The sequence below is a fragment of the Centroberyx gerrardi genome, chromosome 17, assembly GCF_048128805.1.
Source record: "Centroberyx gerrardi isolate f3 chromosome 17, fCenGer3.hap1.cur.20231027, whole genome shotgun sequence".
Lineage (NCBI taxonomy): Eukaryota > Metazoa > Chordata > Actinopteri > Beryciformes > Berycidae > Centroberyx > Centroberyx gerrardi.
The window spans coordinates 6,380,800-6,397,094 of NC_136013.1; the positions used below are offsets into that span (position 1 = coordinate 6,380,800).

Consider the following 16,295-nt stretch of genomic DNA (forward strand, 5'->3'; position numbering starts at 1 on the left):
ATTCAAACCCTTCAACATTGCATTTTTTTGGACGTTGCTTCCTTGATTACAACATATATTCTTAAGACTCATTTCTTTCAACAGATAATTATTTTATCCCCTTATATCCATATTATTATAACTAATTAGCCTACTAAGCGGTGTGACTCTTGGCCATCTGACTCATGTGTCAGGGCGCAGAACGGGAAGTGAGCGGGCTGTCACTAATGGACCTAAACATGGCGTGCTGGCAGGCTAGGGGATTTAGCGAAACACTGTTCTCTTTACCATGGAAAACAAAACATTACGCAGGGATATGCTCTCTCATCCTGGCGATATATTTGACGTCGCAGCCAGTTTCGGCCAAGCAGAGCAGCCTCAAAGAAATTACCGACGGGAACTGGGAGGACATCCTGTCAGGAGAATGGATGATTGAATTGTCAGTGCCATGCTAACGTTAAGTGCTACATGCTAAGCTAACTAGCTAGCTTGTCAGTTAAGTTAGCTAACTAGACGCTCTCACAATTTTGACGTGCTTTCTCCATTCCCCATTAGCTTTAAGTCTGATTATCTTATCTTATCTGATTGTTATCTTGTTGAACTTCATGTTGTGCTGACTGGTTGCTAAATGGATAATAGCTATGCTAACGGCTAACTTCTCTAGATAACCAGCTGGTCAGCAGCTGTTAGCTAACATTGTCATAGCGAGTATCAAGTTAATTCAGTAAGCTAATAATCAATTTATTTCAACCCATAATCAGTGACTCTGTCAGTGTTGATGAATATGACCATGCATTTCTTCCTTGTGAAACTGTCAACATTGTGTTTGGCCCCTCAGCTTTGCACCCTGGTGTCCGGCATGCCAGCAGCTCCAGCCTGTGTGGAATGAGTTTGCAGACTGGGGGGAGGACATGGGGGTCAACATAGCCAAAGTGGACGTGACAGAGCAACCTGGTAGGCCTGAATGACCTTTCTTAAGGGCCAGCTACACTTTGGCTTCTGCATTTCCTAACCAAAGCCTCCTAGCCACTGTAGGATCCCTCAAGATTTGACCTTATAGTGCATAAAACACCTCAACACTAACGTTAGCCAGTGCATTGTAGCTGCTGCTGTTTAATTGCTGATTAATTCAGGCAGTCTGTCAAATGTCAATCTGAAATTCCCCTCAGTTTAGTTAAGAGCCTAAGAAATGTTCCTTCCTGCACACTAACAGTACACCTCTCCTCCTCCTGTAAGGTTTGAGTGGCAGATTCATCATTACCTCACTTCCTACCATTTACCAGTAAGTGCTCTGGTATTTTGTGGTTTTTGCCGCTTCCTTTTCATGCGAGTAATGTAACTTAGTATAACTGCCCGACCTATATATCGCAGACTTGTTAGAAAATAGTTTAGTAGCAGTAACTTAGTTTAAAACCCTGTATACTATTAGCTCACTTATTCTGTGTTCTTTTGTGAGTTGTATGATGATGTTAAACTAACATTTTTGAAAAGAGAATATATATAATTTTGCACAGTTTTGTTGCAACATCAATAAGGGAAAATGCTTTGTCATCTGTCAGCATCAATACAGTATAGAGTTTTGTAATCGTTTGCTGTGTGTGTGTGTGTGTGTCAGCTGTAAGGATGGTGTGTTCAGGAAGTACCAAGGAGCTCGCACGAAAGATGACTTCCTTAGCTTCATTGATGAGCAGAAGTGGCAAGCGATAGAGCCAGTCTCTTCCTGGTTCGGGCCGTCTTCCTTTTTGTGAGTTTGTGTCTTTTGCAGCTGTCGCATGCAATGCGATGACGGGGATACAGTCTGTGAACTCTTTTAATTTTGACTCTGCAGTGATTACATAACACTGTATTTTCTAATTTTGGTAGCAGTCCAGTAATCCTGTATCACTATTGTACGCTTTCACTTCAGAATAACAGAAAAATACCCACCCTGCAAACTCTTTTCTTACTATCCTTCTATTGGGTTTGAAATCAGAACTGCACTCAATATATCAGTACAATGGCACCCTCTCCCACTTGCTATTTTTCATGCAGAGGCTTTTTTGTTATGGTACAACTTGACAAAACCTTATTAAATTACATGCCGGCATTTCCTCTTCCTTTGGCAGAATGAATTCAATGTCTGCTTTGTTCAAGCTCTCCATGTTTATCCGGGTAAGTGAGATTTTCACTCTTGGAAGCACTGACTGGCAACACATTACCTGTTATCTGTGGGGAGGTATTTATTTCATTGGCCACAATCCACTGAAAGTGGGATGTTTGTCCCATCTCAGCAGAGTGTAAAACTGACAGACAAGACTGTAGGACAGAAGACTATACTTAGAGTAAACATACTAAAAGTATTCATACAATGGGAAATGTGCCTGCGGGTTAATGCGGAGGTAAATCGTCATCCCCGCCATCTTAGGTGTTAAACTCAAGGTGGTTGTTGACACAAAAACATGTCAGTCTGGTCCCCTCTCTGTGGAAGATGGACTTGTTGTTTTGTATTTTTCAGGCCTGGAAAAGTTATACACTCAAGAGTTTTAAAAATGTAATGGAAATTCAGTTTTATTTTAACTCAGTCGTTTCCCAACTGCTGGTTTTCTGTTCTACCAGGTAGTTAATCAGTCCCTATTAGACGGATAAAACCAGCAGGGCTCTGGGTCCCAATGACCAGAGTTGGGAATCACTGTTTTAACCTGTAAGTTGTTAAATGTCAAGCGTGGTTGCTTGTAGATATAATTACCTTTTGAAGGTTTGAGCCCTGTGGCAGCTAGCATCTGGCCTGCTAAAGTGTCTGTTCTGTAGCTGACTCTGACCTCTGACCTCTGACCTCCCAGGAGGGGGGCAATAGAAATGAGAATTTCCCTATGGGGATCAATAAAGTATTGTTTATTGGAACATGACCTGGGACTTTCAAATCAGTTATATACCAAACAAATTTAACATTTACAGTACAGTGATGTATAGCTATATGTCTTTTGGGGTAAGACATATAGACATATATTTGGGTATTTTATAAGTAATCATATTGGACATATGACATATTGTTAGATGGAGGTAGCATACATACACAAAAAGTGTCGATAGACATTCTCTCATATTGAGAGAATGTACAGATGTGTACAAAGAAATAGTGCAAGCAAATGTTGTATAGTCAGAAGCATAGAAATGCCAAGTTTTTATAGACAGTGCAGCTGCTCTGCTTCAGCATCCTCTTGATGCTGGAGCCTTTTGGGCAGGAAGATTTGTACAGTCTGATGGCTGCTGGCACAGAAGAGATCTTTAAGTGCTCAGTGTTGCACCCTGGGGGGAAGAGCTGGAGGCTGAAGATGCTTCGTAGCTGCATCAGTTCAAAATAGAGGCAGTGGGAGACATCATCTAAGATGGAGTTGAGTTTAGTCCTCATCCTCCTCTCTGCTGTCACCTCTGGTGTCCAGACTCTGCCTGATGACAGAACTGTTTTGTTAATCCTGCCCTACTCCCTGAGCTTGGTGCTACTTCCCAAACGCAGTCAAGTCGAACCTGAGAGCTGAGATCGCATTCAAATAAACTGCTTATTGATTCGGTCTGTATGTCATCGCCAGTAGAGAATCTGTACCGTAAATTGTGCTATATGTCTTGAAATAGTCATGGAATTTGATGTGTGGAAAAGCTGCTATTACCAACCAATTTTTGACTGACAGTTTGCTGCTTTGAATAATACTGTGTGTATGTCTTTTCCAGCGTTGTCATAACTACCTGACAGAGCAACTGGGGATTCCTGTTTGGGGATCATATGTTATCTTTGGCTTGGCCACCCTCTTCTCCGGCCTCGCACTGGGACTGGTGAGTTACTTTGCTGCACTTAATAGTGATTTTAGTGAACAATGATGCTGCATTATATGTTCTTTCAGTATACAACATGCACAAATGCATGCATTTCCACTGAGTGACAAAAACGTTTTCGTTGTTTTTCCAGATACTGGTGTTCATCGCAGATTTTGTCTTCCCTTCACGTCGATTTTCTTCCTCTGACTACTACCAGAGTGAGTATCATGGTAGTGAACTAATGTGCCTACTGGAGTTTCACTTTAGATTATACATTATTGTCAGATTTCTCTGAAGTTTGTTTTGCATCACTGGCCCTCATACATTTATAATATGGGAAAATTGACAAAAACACACCGGATAGATAGTTGCAGTACAGATTTGGTAGTAGTTGGTTGTATATAAACACACAGGCAGTTAGACTAATCTATTACACCAGCCTTCAGTTACAGCAGATCATGACATTACACTTTGTCTATACTGTACATAAACAGTATACCAAATTGCATTAGAGTTCTGTTTTTGAAGTGTAGCTTTGCTTGTATCTCTGACGGTTGACTGTAATGTGTCTTTTAAATCTTGCGCTGCAGAGAAACAGACAATGGACCAAGCAAGGTTAATCCAGCGACAGGAGGAGGAGCATGAGGCCGACGGCGAGGAAGATGACGACGAAGAGGAGGAGGAGGAGGACGGGGACCAGGACGAGGTGTGGAGGAGGAGGAGGAGAGGCTCCCCCGAGGGCCGCCCCGAACCCAAGGGACAGGGTTTCCCGGACGAGGCTCTGAGGAAGAGGGTGGTGGGAAACCGCGAGGAGGAGGAGGACACCTAGAGCGGCTGCAGGGGAGCCGCAGACGGCCCCTCCTCCCTCGAGAAGAGCGGCGTGGAGTCAGCGGAGTCGGAGGAGCCTCGGTCCTGAGCAGCAGCAGCAGCAGTGTTTACAGCAGGGAGCCCTAAAAATCCCCCCCCCCCCTCCTCCCTTGGGCCCCCAGCAACGCCTTGCTTCTTTTCTTCTCCCTCCTTCCCTCCCTCCTTCCCTCCACTTCACTGGGAGCACTTTGGACTCTCACGGCCGCTCTCACCGTCTGACCAGCAGGCGCCACCTGGAGAAGACAACACTCCTAACACCTGTTCTCCCTTTTGGAAACAAATCGCCGGGGTGAGGTTTAGGTATGAAGTGCAGTAGAGCTGGATTTTTTAGCAATTTTGGTTATGCTATGCATCTTTTAAATTTTTGTGTCATTGTATGTTTATCTCTGTTGAAATATTATTCATAGCTTGCGTTTGGGCTTCATTTTGTTGTATTTTATCTTCCGTCTGATGTATACCTATATTTTATGCGTCACATATATTTCAAAAATACTATTATTTTCTTTCTAACGAAGTCAGCCGTAACAGTTTAACGCACCATTATAAAAACATGCTCTGGTTTGCACATTCAGTGTCTATTAGAGATCAGAGCGGATAGAAATTGCCCCAAAATGTTAATATATGGGACTCAGTGGCTTCAAATCTCAGCCCTGTCCCCCATCTTTTCATTGTTCTGTGTAAAGTGAGCATGCTGTTGGCACAGGAACGTATGATTAATGTTCTTTGTGGACAGGAACCCTTCTTACGGCATTTGTGCTTTGCTCAGCAATCACACCACGATTTTGACTTTGACTGAGCTGCGCTGTTTTCCTTCTACAGTGTTGTCTCTGTGTAAGACTGGACCACGCGAGATAGACGATGATCAAAAGGAATTACACTCTGCTACAGTTATTACTCACTCCAAATAAAAGGCCGGGTGAATGTTGTTAGATTGTGCTGTAAATATGTCCCCGTTATGTGATGCATCAGCACAACTGATTATCAGACAATGGGGTGTTTTTTTTTTTCTGTTTCTAATGTTGTGTTTACTTGTGATTCTCTCATTATTAAAGGAGGTTTACTCATTGATCCCAGTGTTGTCAACCTTCAGATAGGTCTACAGTGCATTGCATGCCATTACATCACCAAATAGGGGAGCAATTCAGGGACCCTCGCCCCCTTTTTATAAATTTACTATATGATGTGTGGAGTGAGGTTGGGCTTGTCCGTCCTGAAGTGCAGCAGCTGCTGACTTTTAACAAAGGGAGGCATAATTCAGCATACTGTAATCTTGTTTTACGGTTTTCAACTGGACTAATTGGACTAATTTTAGTCTCAAAATGGACAAATAGAACATCATAAGTTCTGTTTAACCTCAATGAAATTCAGTTGATTTCAACTAAATGAGTGCCATTTTACACGTTTTACATTGGTTTCTCATGAAATTAATTTGAACTCATTAGCAGTTCATTCTTTATGCGTCTGTTGAGAACATCACTGTCACTCTTACAACACATTTCTGTATCCATTTCAGCTTTGTAAAGCAAAAAGGTACAGTATATGACCAGTGTTTATGATACACATTTCACTCCGTGGTTTTGATGATGCTTGCATAGATTATGTTTTCCATGCTGCTTTTTAATTCCAAAAAGCAAATTTACTCATTTTGGTGACGGTTGAAACAGGTTAGAATTGTTTCCCAACTACTATTTATGGCTTGTAGCATTCACACTTCTCCTTTGGGTGCATTACTCTGAGCAAGCTGTGCTCCTTACTGTGTGAACATTTCTTTCAATAAAGGGTCGACTCTCAAAACCATCTCAGTCTTGCCTTCCTTCCACTCCATCAGTGACCATTCAAAATTCAATTACTGAGGTCAATAAAGTATCACATTGTTACTAACATTTGTTTTTCTTTTTCATTTGTTTTTCTGGTTTATATTAGATTTTTTGTTGTTGCACAGGCTCAAGTAGGGAACTTTTTTTTTTCATGATTTCAGTTTTTCTGGAAATACAACTCCAAATAATGTTTAATTGGAGGTTGCTGTTTTCCTGTTTTTTGTGCTCATGATCACATTCTTGTTGAATTATGCACTGACAATGTGAAATGTATTATAGGAGCTCAGTTTTGGATTTGTTCCAGTCTTTCCCAGTAGATGTCAGCCTTGCACTTATTTTCCACAATGTCCAGACTGTAATAAGGGCTGCAAATGACAAGTTCTTATTCTGCATATTGATCAGTATTCCCAATAAGAAATATGACAGTTGAAAAGCAGATATGAGAGGGTTTTCTGGAAGATAACATGTTGCCTTTCAGTCTATCTCCCACAGGATATCTACCCCCCAAAGCCTGTATCACAGCATCCACACCACACTTTGGGGAATGGGTGACAGGAAGCTTTCACTGGAAGGCCTTGGGCATTTTGAGCAAATGTAAAGAAACAGTATACGTTTCCTTCCATTTGCTCTCCTGAGACTTCCCATTTCCTTTACAGATGCCTTGCCTCAGTCACTCCCACCCTCCCTCCCTCCCTCCCCACCGGTCCCGTGAGGAAAACCCTGCCGTTACTCCCTCTGGAGTAAGGGGAGAGCCGGTCAGCGGAGTGGATCTCTAATCAGTGGCGTCATTGCAGCTCGAGTACCCTTCTGCACACGCTCTGTTTAGTGGGCTAAAGCTCTCCAAAGGGGGAAGTGGAGGAAGGTGGCGGGGGCTCGAGGGGGATTCCTCTGTTTGGGAATACCAGCTATACTGTAGCTCCTCTCTGATGTGTTTGCAGCAAAAAGTACAGCAAGGGCGGAGTGTGTGCATCCAAAATACTGACCAGATGCTTGATAAAAGACACTTAACACACTCGATTGATTGCTGCCTTTTAGTGGCTTGATCATTGGGCGTACACAGATTCCTCCGCAGTGGATGGCCACTCTACTGTTTTACTGTCTCAGTGACATGCAATGTGAAGTGAACACAGATGGCACCGCCGCTGGTTTAGTGTCTTTTCGTTCTCGTTCATTTATTCCGCTCTGGTCCATATGGTTTTCTATTGTCCTTGTTTTCACTTTACCAGCAAAGAGTTCTTATACTGTAAGTGTGGTGTCTGCAGCAGCTGAGGAAAGCTGGAATTTGACATATAGCCGAATTAAGCAGTGTCATCTTTTAAATATATTCTAAAAACACATTTGTAGAGACAGGCGTAAAGTATTTTATTCTCCTTGTATTTTCCTGTTTAAATACTACTACTACTACACCATAAACCCTTCTATTTATTTAACCTATAACTTTGCTGCTGTTAATCCCCTGAATCATCCCAAGACATATGACACACCACATGATCATGTGAGGCAGAGTGCTGGATTTCTGTATTTACATACTCTCTTATAGACCTACTTGTCTGAGTCTAAGTTGTCAATCATGTGCTGCTGCTTTGAATGTAAAAATAGGTCATATGGAAAATGTGCTTTAGGACTAATGTGCTGTATGGCTGTTCTATTGCATTCGCTTGTAATGGCAATTAACAGTGACTAATCAGCTAGTTGGTCCTGATCAGAGAATGTGTGATTGATCGCATTGGTTTTGCACAGCACATTATTCCAAATGCACATGACTGTAAAGGCAAATTTTCCATCTTTTCCCATTCACTACACTGTCAGGGGAGTGAGTGTGTAGTAACTGTCAAGCGTGAGTGTCTCTTTGTGTGTGTGTGTGTGTGTGTGTGTGTGTGTGTGTGTGTGTGTGTGTGTGTTCCTGTGTGTGTGTTTCTTGAACGATGCATATTCATATTTACTGAGTAGAATTAGTCGTTCTTAAGGAAGAAAACACAAGAAAAAGGAGATTCCTGACGATTGGGGTGTTTGTGTGTATGCATGCACGTGTGTGTATTATGTATGTGTGTGTGGATGTGTGTGTGTGTGTGTGTGTTTGTGTGTGAGAGAGAGAGAGAGAGAGAGAGAATGCATGAACGTGTGTTCGAATTCCAGCCTGCTTGTAAGGTTTATTATGATTTGAGGTCGATGAGATAGAGATCATAAACACAAAGATGAAGAACAACCCCACTACAGTGAAGTGTAGATTGGGTTTTAATGAGAATAACAGACATGTATGAAACAGCACCCTGCAGTAGAGAGCTGGTCTTCTTGCCCCTCTATCATGGAAGCAACTCTTTATCTACTGTAATGGGAAGGATGTCAGCGAAATCAGTCTTGGATGGGGATTGCCCTGAACCTGAGTCACTTTTTCCACCTCAGTGGTGAGCAGCAGACCACAGACGCAAACAGAGACTTTCAAGGTCTGGTTTCCCACACTCCTCTGTGCCGTTTCCATACTCCGATTCAGAATTCATCATATTCACACTATAAATCAATTTGATCTCTCTGTTTTTGCAACTGCCTTTTTTGTTTTGTTTTGTTTTGTTGGATATGACTTTTTCCATATAATTTAGCTGAAAGTGGACGTCTCATTCAAAAGAGGGAAGGTTTGAATTATAGATGATGAATTATATCAACTTGATTGTACCTTTTCGTGCCTCTGAGCGCTTGGACGTTTCATTTTGTGAGCAGCGCGCCACACAAGCATGCAAGACAAGGGAGAAGCATTTTTGGATTGAGGCCCTTTTGAATTTAAATCCCCGGGCCGGTGGCCAGGAGGGGTTTTGCTCAAACCACAAAAATCCCTGAGAAAAACAAGGCAGTGTTATATGATCCTGCCTCTCTCGCTGGGCTACTGGACGCCAGCGAGGTGCGAGTGGTGAGCGGACAACAAGGCAGCACTTGTTCTCCAGGCTGCTGTGTCCTCTCAATGTCCTCCATGCGGTTAGCCCATTAAAACCCATAAAGACGACGAGAGAGATTGAGATTCCTCTGTTTGGGCTTGTAATGATGATTTATATCTGTCAGCGGCCTGAAATGCGTTGGAAGATAAAACCTCTGTCTTTTTTCAAACCCAACTCCGGGTTGTTCAAGGTTGAGCTCCTCCTGCATTGTGCCGTTGCAGATCAGTCAGAAAGCATGACTGTTAAGTGAGTAATTGTTCCTCCGTTAAGATTACAGCCCATCAAAATGATTTTTTTTTAAATAAAAAATACTGCAGGCAACATCCGCCCACCCTTATTTACATCTACGGGGAGTGTGTCACTTCCTTTTAGGCAAGATAATAACATGGTGGCTCCTACAAAAATAAAAAAGAAAAAGAAAACCAGAAGCTTGTTAGTGTGGTTGTTGTGTCTCCCCTCCTGTGTAGGTACATTTTGAGGAAACCTCAGTGGTCGTGCCAGGGAGAAAACCCTGCCCTTGTGTTTGCCTGGACCTAAGGGTCTTTCTCTCTCTCTGTACTAAAATAGCATCACTTGCTCCCATGAGTATAAACACAGGAAAATATACTGGCTGGGCTTGCAATGTCTAGAACAAGGTCTAAAGCAGAGCAAGATCCCAGGAGGGCAAAACAGAAAGTCAATGAGGTTGTTTTTTTTTTTATTCATACAAATTCATCTGACTCACAGATTTCTGACTCATACAAGGAGGAAACTCCATTAATTTGCTGATCCGAAAAGTATTTTTCCTCCGGCTTTGTAAAAACCTCCCAACACGTCATGCTACGATCAACTTTAGGTCTAATTGGAAAACTGATAAATGATAACTACATTTATAAAGCACTCTTCTTAACAAGGTTACAACGTGCTGTAAAACAACAAAAGGAACAAAGAATAGAAGTAGAACAGAGAACAAAAAGTGGACTATTATTTACTTACTTTCTTATTTATTTACTTACTCATTTACTTACTTTCTTACTTACTTTACTTACTTATTTACTTTCTTACTTACTTACTTTCTTATTGACTTACTTACTTTATGTATGTATGTATTTATTTATTTAGTTTGCTTTTAATTCTAGGTAGTCATTAATAACATCTGGGATGTTTTGGCTTTTTTTTCTGGCACACCTTGTCAAATAAAATAAAATACAATGACAGAAACACCATCACAACAACACAAATTTACACAAAATGTGTAAAACCATAGGCTTGAAAAGTCACACTAATAAATAGATACCTGCTGCCTGAAACCATATAATACTGGTCCATATAAAGTATAAATTTACAGGTTTAAAATGATCTCAAGTATCGCACCAAGGCAGGGATTACAACATTAGTGCATACTCAGTCACAAGGAACACTACTTTTTTTTTTTTTTTTTTGCTTGGTGGTTGAATGTTAATGTTTATCTAAGTGTGGAAGTTGTTGGTGCACTGATTTAAAGTGTGTCTTGTGGGTTGGGCCGGTGTAAAGATAGACATTCTCTGGTTAGGAGGAGGCCGATGTTTACCGAGACCCCAGAGCTTTAAACCAAACTCAATGAGGGGTGCAGCGGTTTCCATGGATCTGCAGGCTTGTTGTGGATCACAGCACCTGACGCGAAACACACATCTGCTTCTCCCGGTTCGTCCAAATGTGAAACAAACCCCCCTGTTTAAATATTATCGTAGGTCAGCAGAACTTATGTGTGAGCAGAAGTGGCTGTGTGCGTTTAAGAGTGGGTGTGTGTTTAGACATCTGCATTCCTCTCTCGCTTTTCCATGTGGAAGGAAGAAGTCTTTTGTACATCTGAAATCTCTTCACAAAAGCAAAAGAAAAAGCATAAAAAGGTTATGGGATGTCTGCTCCCGAAATGTGGATGACATGTTATATTGTCATCACCAGTTTATTTCATAAAACACATCAAACAAAGAGTGAGCATCCCTTCTTTTATGTGGATAGTTTATTGGTATAATGATGATAAATTTACTTTTACTTTTCATACATAGGGTGCAGCTCAAAGTGCTTCCCATTCAATAAAAGGAAATGAAAGAGCAAAATTGACAACTAAAAATAAAACAGCCGTGATTTCATCAAGTAATAAGACATAAAACAAGATAAAAACAATTCAAAGCATTAAAAGAGAACAATAAAAGTTATGAGAAAAACAGAAGGAATGGAGCAATAATAAGATGAAAAGAGAAAGTGCTGCTAGGTTAAATATCAATCAGATACCAATATGTCCATCCTCTCTCAGTGGATCTAGATTATCTACCACCCTGTGAGGTCTAGCCAGGCCCTGAGTGTCTCAAGAGCCGGTTTACAGACTGACACCATGTCAGTTTAGACTTAAGCACTTTCACAGAATCTACATGTCCAGCCCATAAAAGACTGAGACTCTGGCACTTGAGGAACAGCAGAGCAGATAGCGTTGGCCAGTTCAAGGCCCCAGGGCCACGAGCCTCGCATATTTTTGTGAAGGTTTAGTCTCTGCTGTAGGTCAGGGTTAATGTGTTTTCCCTTTCACATTACGTTTATGTGCTCTGGGCTACGCAAAGCCGCTCTGAAGCCGTCGTATGGTAATCAAAACAAACTCAGTTTACGTCACCGTTGCGCAGATGAAATGTGGGATACGGGGGAGAATAAACGTCCAGAAGTTCATCTGAAATGTTTGTTAGTCATGAGAAACCAGTGGGACGGCTCTCTGTCAACATGGAGCAAGTTTCCTGGAGTTGAGGAAAACGGTCCCTCTGCACCACCAAGAACATAAAACCTATATTGACTGACCAAGCATTACCTTTCAGCAGTGGTCCATGCTCTCCGTTTATACTGCGGTTACATAACCGGGGGAACGGCCATGGTGATGCCCCACAGCGCTGTGACTTATTATCATGGGTTGGTATTATGGCTGCACAGTCAGATGTGGCATCAAAGCATTTCCTCTAACCAGTAGTGACAGGTTGTTTTGGCCTTTGGCCTGTAACATTGGATTCACCTCTGTATCTAAGAGCCAGTATTGAACAGCATGTACTTTGGAAGCGTGAATTAAAAGATGACAAGCAGCACAATCCTAAAGTCTGAAAACCTCCATCAACTTTTTTAAACCTTTATTTAAACAGGCAAATTGAGTAAGAATATAATCTCATTTGCAGCAACAGCCTTGGGTAGCAGCTGCAGGTGGAGGAAGGGTTACATTAATACACACATTCACACCTGGTTCGCTGCCAAAAACAACTAGTCTTGGACTGCAGGCTACTGAGCAGCTCCACCACCGCAGCTGGGGGTTTGGTGCTGTGCTCAAGGGCTCCTCATCATCTGTTGTTGAGGTAACAGCGAGCACGCTTCGCTCCCTTTCTCTGCCCGTGTTTTTCAAGCTGATCGGTGGATCCAAACTGGCAACCTTCCAGGCATAAGCTTGTTTCTGTAACCATTAGCCTACTGCTGCCCCCAAATATGTATGGCATATAATGTAGAGGAATTCAGCCAGGCGCAAAGAGAGCCTCTTTCTTGTTTGCTTATTAATCTAAAAATTCTTGTCTCTTTAGTCGATAATTTATGGTCAAAGAAAGAGTGTAACAATACCTCTATTATCCACTTGAGAGTAATGCTATGAAATTATCCAGGATGCAAAACAGCCAATCCTCCGAAACGCACCGGATCCCGACCGCATCAAGGTGGTCTCGACACTTCCCTAACTCTTAGAACATACTTCCTGGCACGATTCCTGCCGCACAGCTCCTTCTTCCTGTTGATGTTTGAAACACAGAGTCAGGAAGAGGGCTTCTGGCGGGACGCAGCGTCTCGGGGCAGGGCCGCGACTCCAGCATTTCTCCGGAGAGTTGCAGCTGCTGCAGGGGCGGAGGAGGAGGAGGAGGAGGAGGGAGAAAGATGGCCTATTTCTGACAGCCTTGGAGAAAGAAGATGCCACGATTACCAAGAGGTAATTACAAGGTTTATATGACAGGGGAACAATTACTGAAGTTCGTCAGCAGTCACTGTGTCTCAGAGGCAGAGGCCTTTTAATTGCAGGGCTCCGGTGTTTGTCAACATGTATTTTTAGGGAAGGCTCAGGAATAATATAAGGGTTCATGCAAGTCTATAGGATGTCTAAAATTCAGAGTTTGCTGACCTCTATGCATTGGAATACAGTGTTTATCCTCTTCTATCTTTGCAGAGATGCTTTCCCAGAGAGCCGATGCACACACAGCAAAGTCAAGCAATGCAATTAACTGTCAGCATAGAGAGTGTTTCACTGCTTGTTTGATCTGAAGCCAGAGAAGCTTGACGTTGGGTCACTTCACAGCGAGGCAAATTGACTGACTGCCCCGCTGTGAAAATCAGAATAACTTGGCATTGTTGTGTATCAAAAACTTGCAGAGTTAACATGGTCCATTCTCAGCATGGCCACAACACCAGGGCTAGTGTGCGCTCATGTAGGGTGCCATGAGTAAATAAAGTAGCCCACAGAACATTTATTATACTGGATGGCCTCCCATTAACTATCAAACTGTCCCAATCTAGAGGGGGACCCGATCTTTTAGGGTCAGGCTTATCTTTGGGGTAAAGTGAACCGTTATTAGCGACAGGCAGGTCTTGTCTTTTTTTTTAAATGTATTTTTATCACTTACTATTTGTAGTATGGTTTGTGTACAAAATGTAAAATACTTTTTTAGGAATGTTATCTCATTAGAGGTTAGAAGGAATTTGACTTCATTAGAGGTTATGGATTAAATTTGTTGTACTAATGTCAAATTTATGTTGTTTTTTTGCTGTCATGTAGTATGTTTTTGTGTGTTGTTTTGTGCTGATTTTTGTATACCATCGAGGACCATGTTGGAAACAAGTGTTTAAGTATGCTTTTACGTGTTATCCTCTGGGTTGTATTGTTGTTTGTACCTTTTTACACACAATAAATCATTCAATCAATCAATCACACACACACTGACACACATGGTGCAGCAACAGGACTTCACATACAGAGCAAAGGGTCAATCCAAGACATATGACAGTAGACAAATATGGCGTTCGGTATGGTTTGAGCTGCAGAGGAGATACAGCGAGTGTTCAGCGGTGCATTGAGCCGGTGTAATGTGAGGTAGTTATACCGAATAAGATGAAATACGAGTACGAGTGCAATAATATTAGGCTGAAATGTCCGGCGGCTGATAAACTGAGACCGAGCCTCTGACTTTGCTGAGAGGTTGGAGTCCAGGCAGCAGGGAAGGACAACAGGAATCACTCATCCTGCCCTCGGGCCCGGGGGAGGACACACTTTACGACCGTGCTGATTAGAAGGCAGGGGAGGAACACGGGTCTTAATTCACCTCAGTAATGAACTTATCAAGAGGCTCGCGCTCGTGTTTCATGTCGTACCTCTTCCTCCCGCCGCAGAAGGGCCTGTGGTCAGTTCGTTGATGAATATTAAAATGATCCGCTGCGCTCATTCTGTCTGCCTCAGTCTTCTGACACGCTCATTACTTTCCACCCGTTGAGTATGGATTGAATCCTGTGCGCGAACAAGAGAATATATATTACGTCTTCGTCTTAAATCCTTCAGGTCATGTTTATCCTCTGAGGGACGCAGCGTGATTCAGCACTCGTGTCTCTCAGGTAATAAGTCAGCAGGAGGACGCATACGGACGAAACTGGCCGGTGGTACGTAGCTGTTCTCTGAATCTGAATTATTATTCGGATGACAAGGGCATCAGTTAGCGAGCTATGTCATGTTATTTAAAAGTTATGACTCCAGAAAGCTATTATGTATTATATCACACAAAGCTGCAGTCTATGCTTAATATAGCTGAGAGATTTAAGCCTGCAATAAGCGATATCAGACCTTATAACCAATCCTGAACCTGAAATTACATTGAGACACAATGATATAAACCAACATCCACACATGCTTTCTCCTCTTTTCTAAAGCTTGTTGTCAAATTCTGGTCCGGAAAGAAGCCGTGGAAACAAATTTCAGGCAAAAGGACACATTTAAAGAAAAGATGTGCACAGCGCCAAACTAGTTGAATTCTTCACACAGCAGCAATTGGCCTAAAACTTTCACATAATTGGTTGTGTGGCCTTGTGGAAAAAAAGGTTCTTTGGCTTTGTGTACATCTCTGTGCGAACATCTTGTGGTTAAAATGAATGGTTTGGAGGCTCGGCTCGCTCAGCTTGTTAGAGGATATATGAGCAATCAAACAGCTTCTACATCCTCGTATTCCCTCCGCTGCCTTTGTCGCACTTTCACTGCAGCCGCTGTTGTTGTTTTGTGAGTTTTTGTGAGTTTTTTGTCGCTGCCATTTCTGGTTTTCCTGGGTTAGCGTTGCCTCTTTAATCTTTATGGGCCCGCGCTGGTGTGGAGTGTAAATAAACAAACAGTACAAGGCCGCAGCAAGTAGTATACACAAATTTGTATGCGGCACTGTGTTCGACTGTGTTTTTATTTCAGGTAATTTCGACTTTGTTGTTGGTATGCCGCTGCCTTTAGGGATGGCTGGTTTATTATTGGACTACTGCTTTTATAGTGCCCATATAGTGACTTTTGACTTTGGACTTTATATGAGTTTGAGCCAAGGCCAAAGGTCAGTGATAAAAGTTTTGAATTTTGAAGATTTATGATTATCATCTGTACATTTCTGCAGAGCAATCAACAGATTCCATCGCTTGCATGTTTGCCGGGACGTTTTCTTCTCTGTTGTCATTCACGAAATACAGCCATGCTCCCTCAAAGGCTTCGACAACAGAGAGAATACGAAATGTGATACTAACACAATGTCAGGGCTGCAGGCGCAGTTGACATTGATTTGACTGTGCAGTATATCAAAAGGGTCCAGTTTTCTCATCCTCTGAAGTTCTTAGACTCTGGAGCTTGCAGCCACTCCTTTGGAGAAAAAAAGCAACG

General features: G+C 42.2%; 1 protein-coding gene and 1 long non-coding RNA gene across 2 annotated transcripts in view; both read left to right on the forward strand.

The window, feature by feature from the left end:
- The window catches only part of LOC139909618 (uncharacterized), a 230,486-nt gene extending 224,783 nt beyond the window's left edge, over positions 1 to 5,703 (forward strand). The window contains exon 2 of the long non-coding RNA XR_011784527.2: positions 4,598 to 5,703. This is a non-coding gene — a long non-coding RNA (uncharacterized LOC139909618). The remainder of the gene's footprint in view (positions 1 to 4,597) is intronic.
- Positions 215 to 5,703, forward strand: tmx1 (thioredoxin-related transmembrane protein 1). The gene is made up of 8 exons (XM_071896704.2): positions 215 to 418; positions 818 to 933; positions 1,216 to 1,261; positions 1,595 to 1,723; positions 2,085 to 2,130; positions 3,685 to 3,786; positions 3,920 to 3,986; positions 4,359 to 5,703. The coding sequence occupies exons 1-8, from the start codon at positions 219 to 221 to the stop codon at positions 4,595 to 4,597; spliced, it is 945 nt and encodes a 314-aa protein (XP_071752805.1). The 5' UTR covers positions 215 to 218; the 3' UTR covers positions 4,598 to 5,703.
- Positions 5,704 to 16,295: the final 10,592 nt, after the last annotated feature.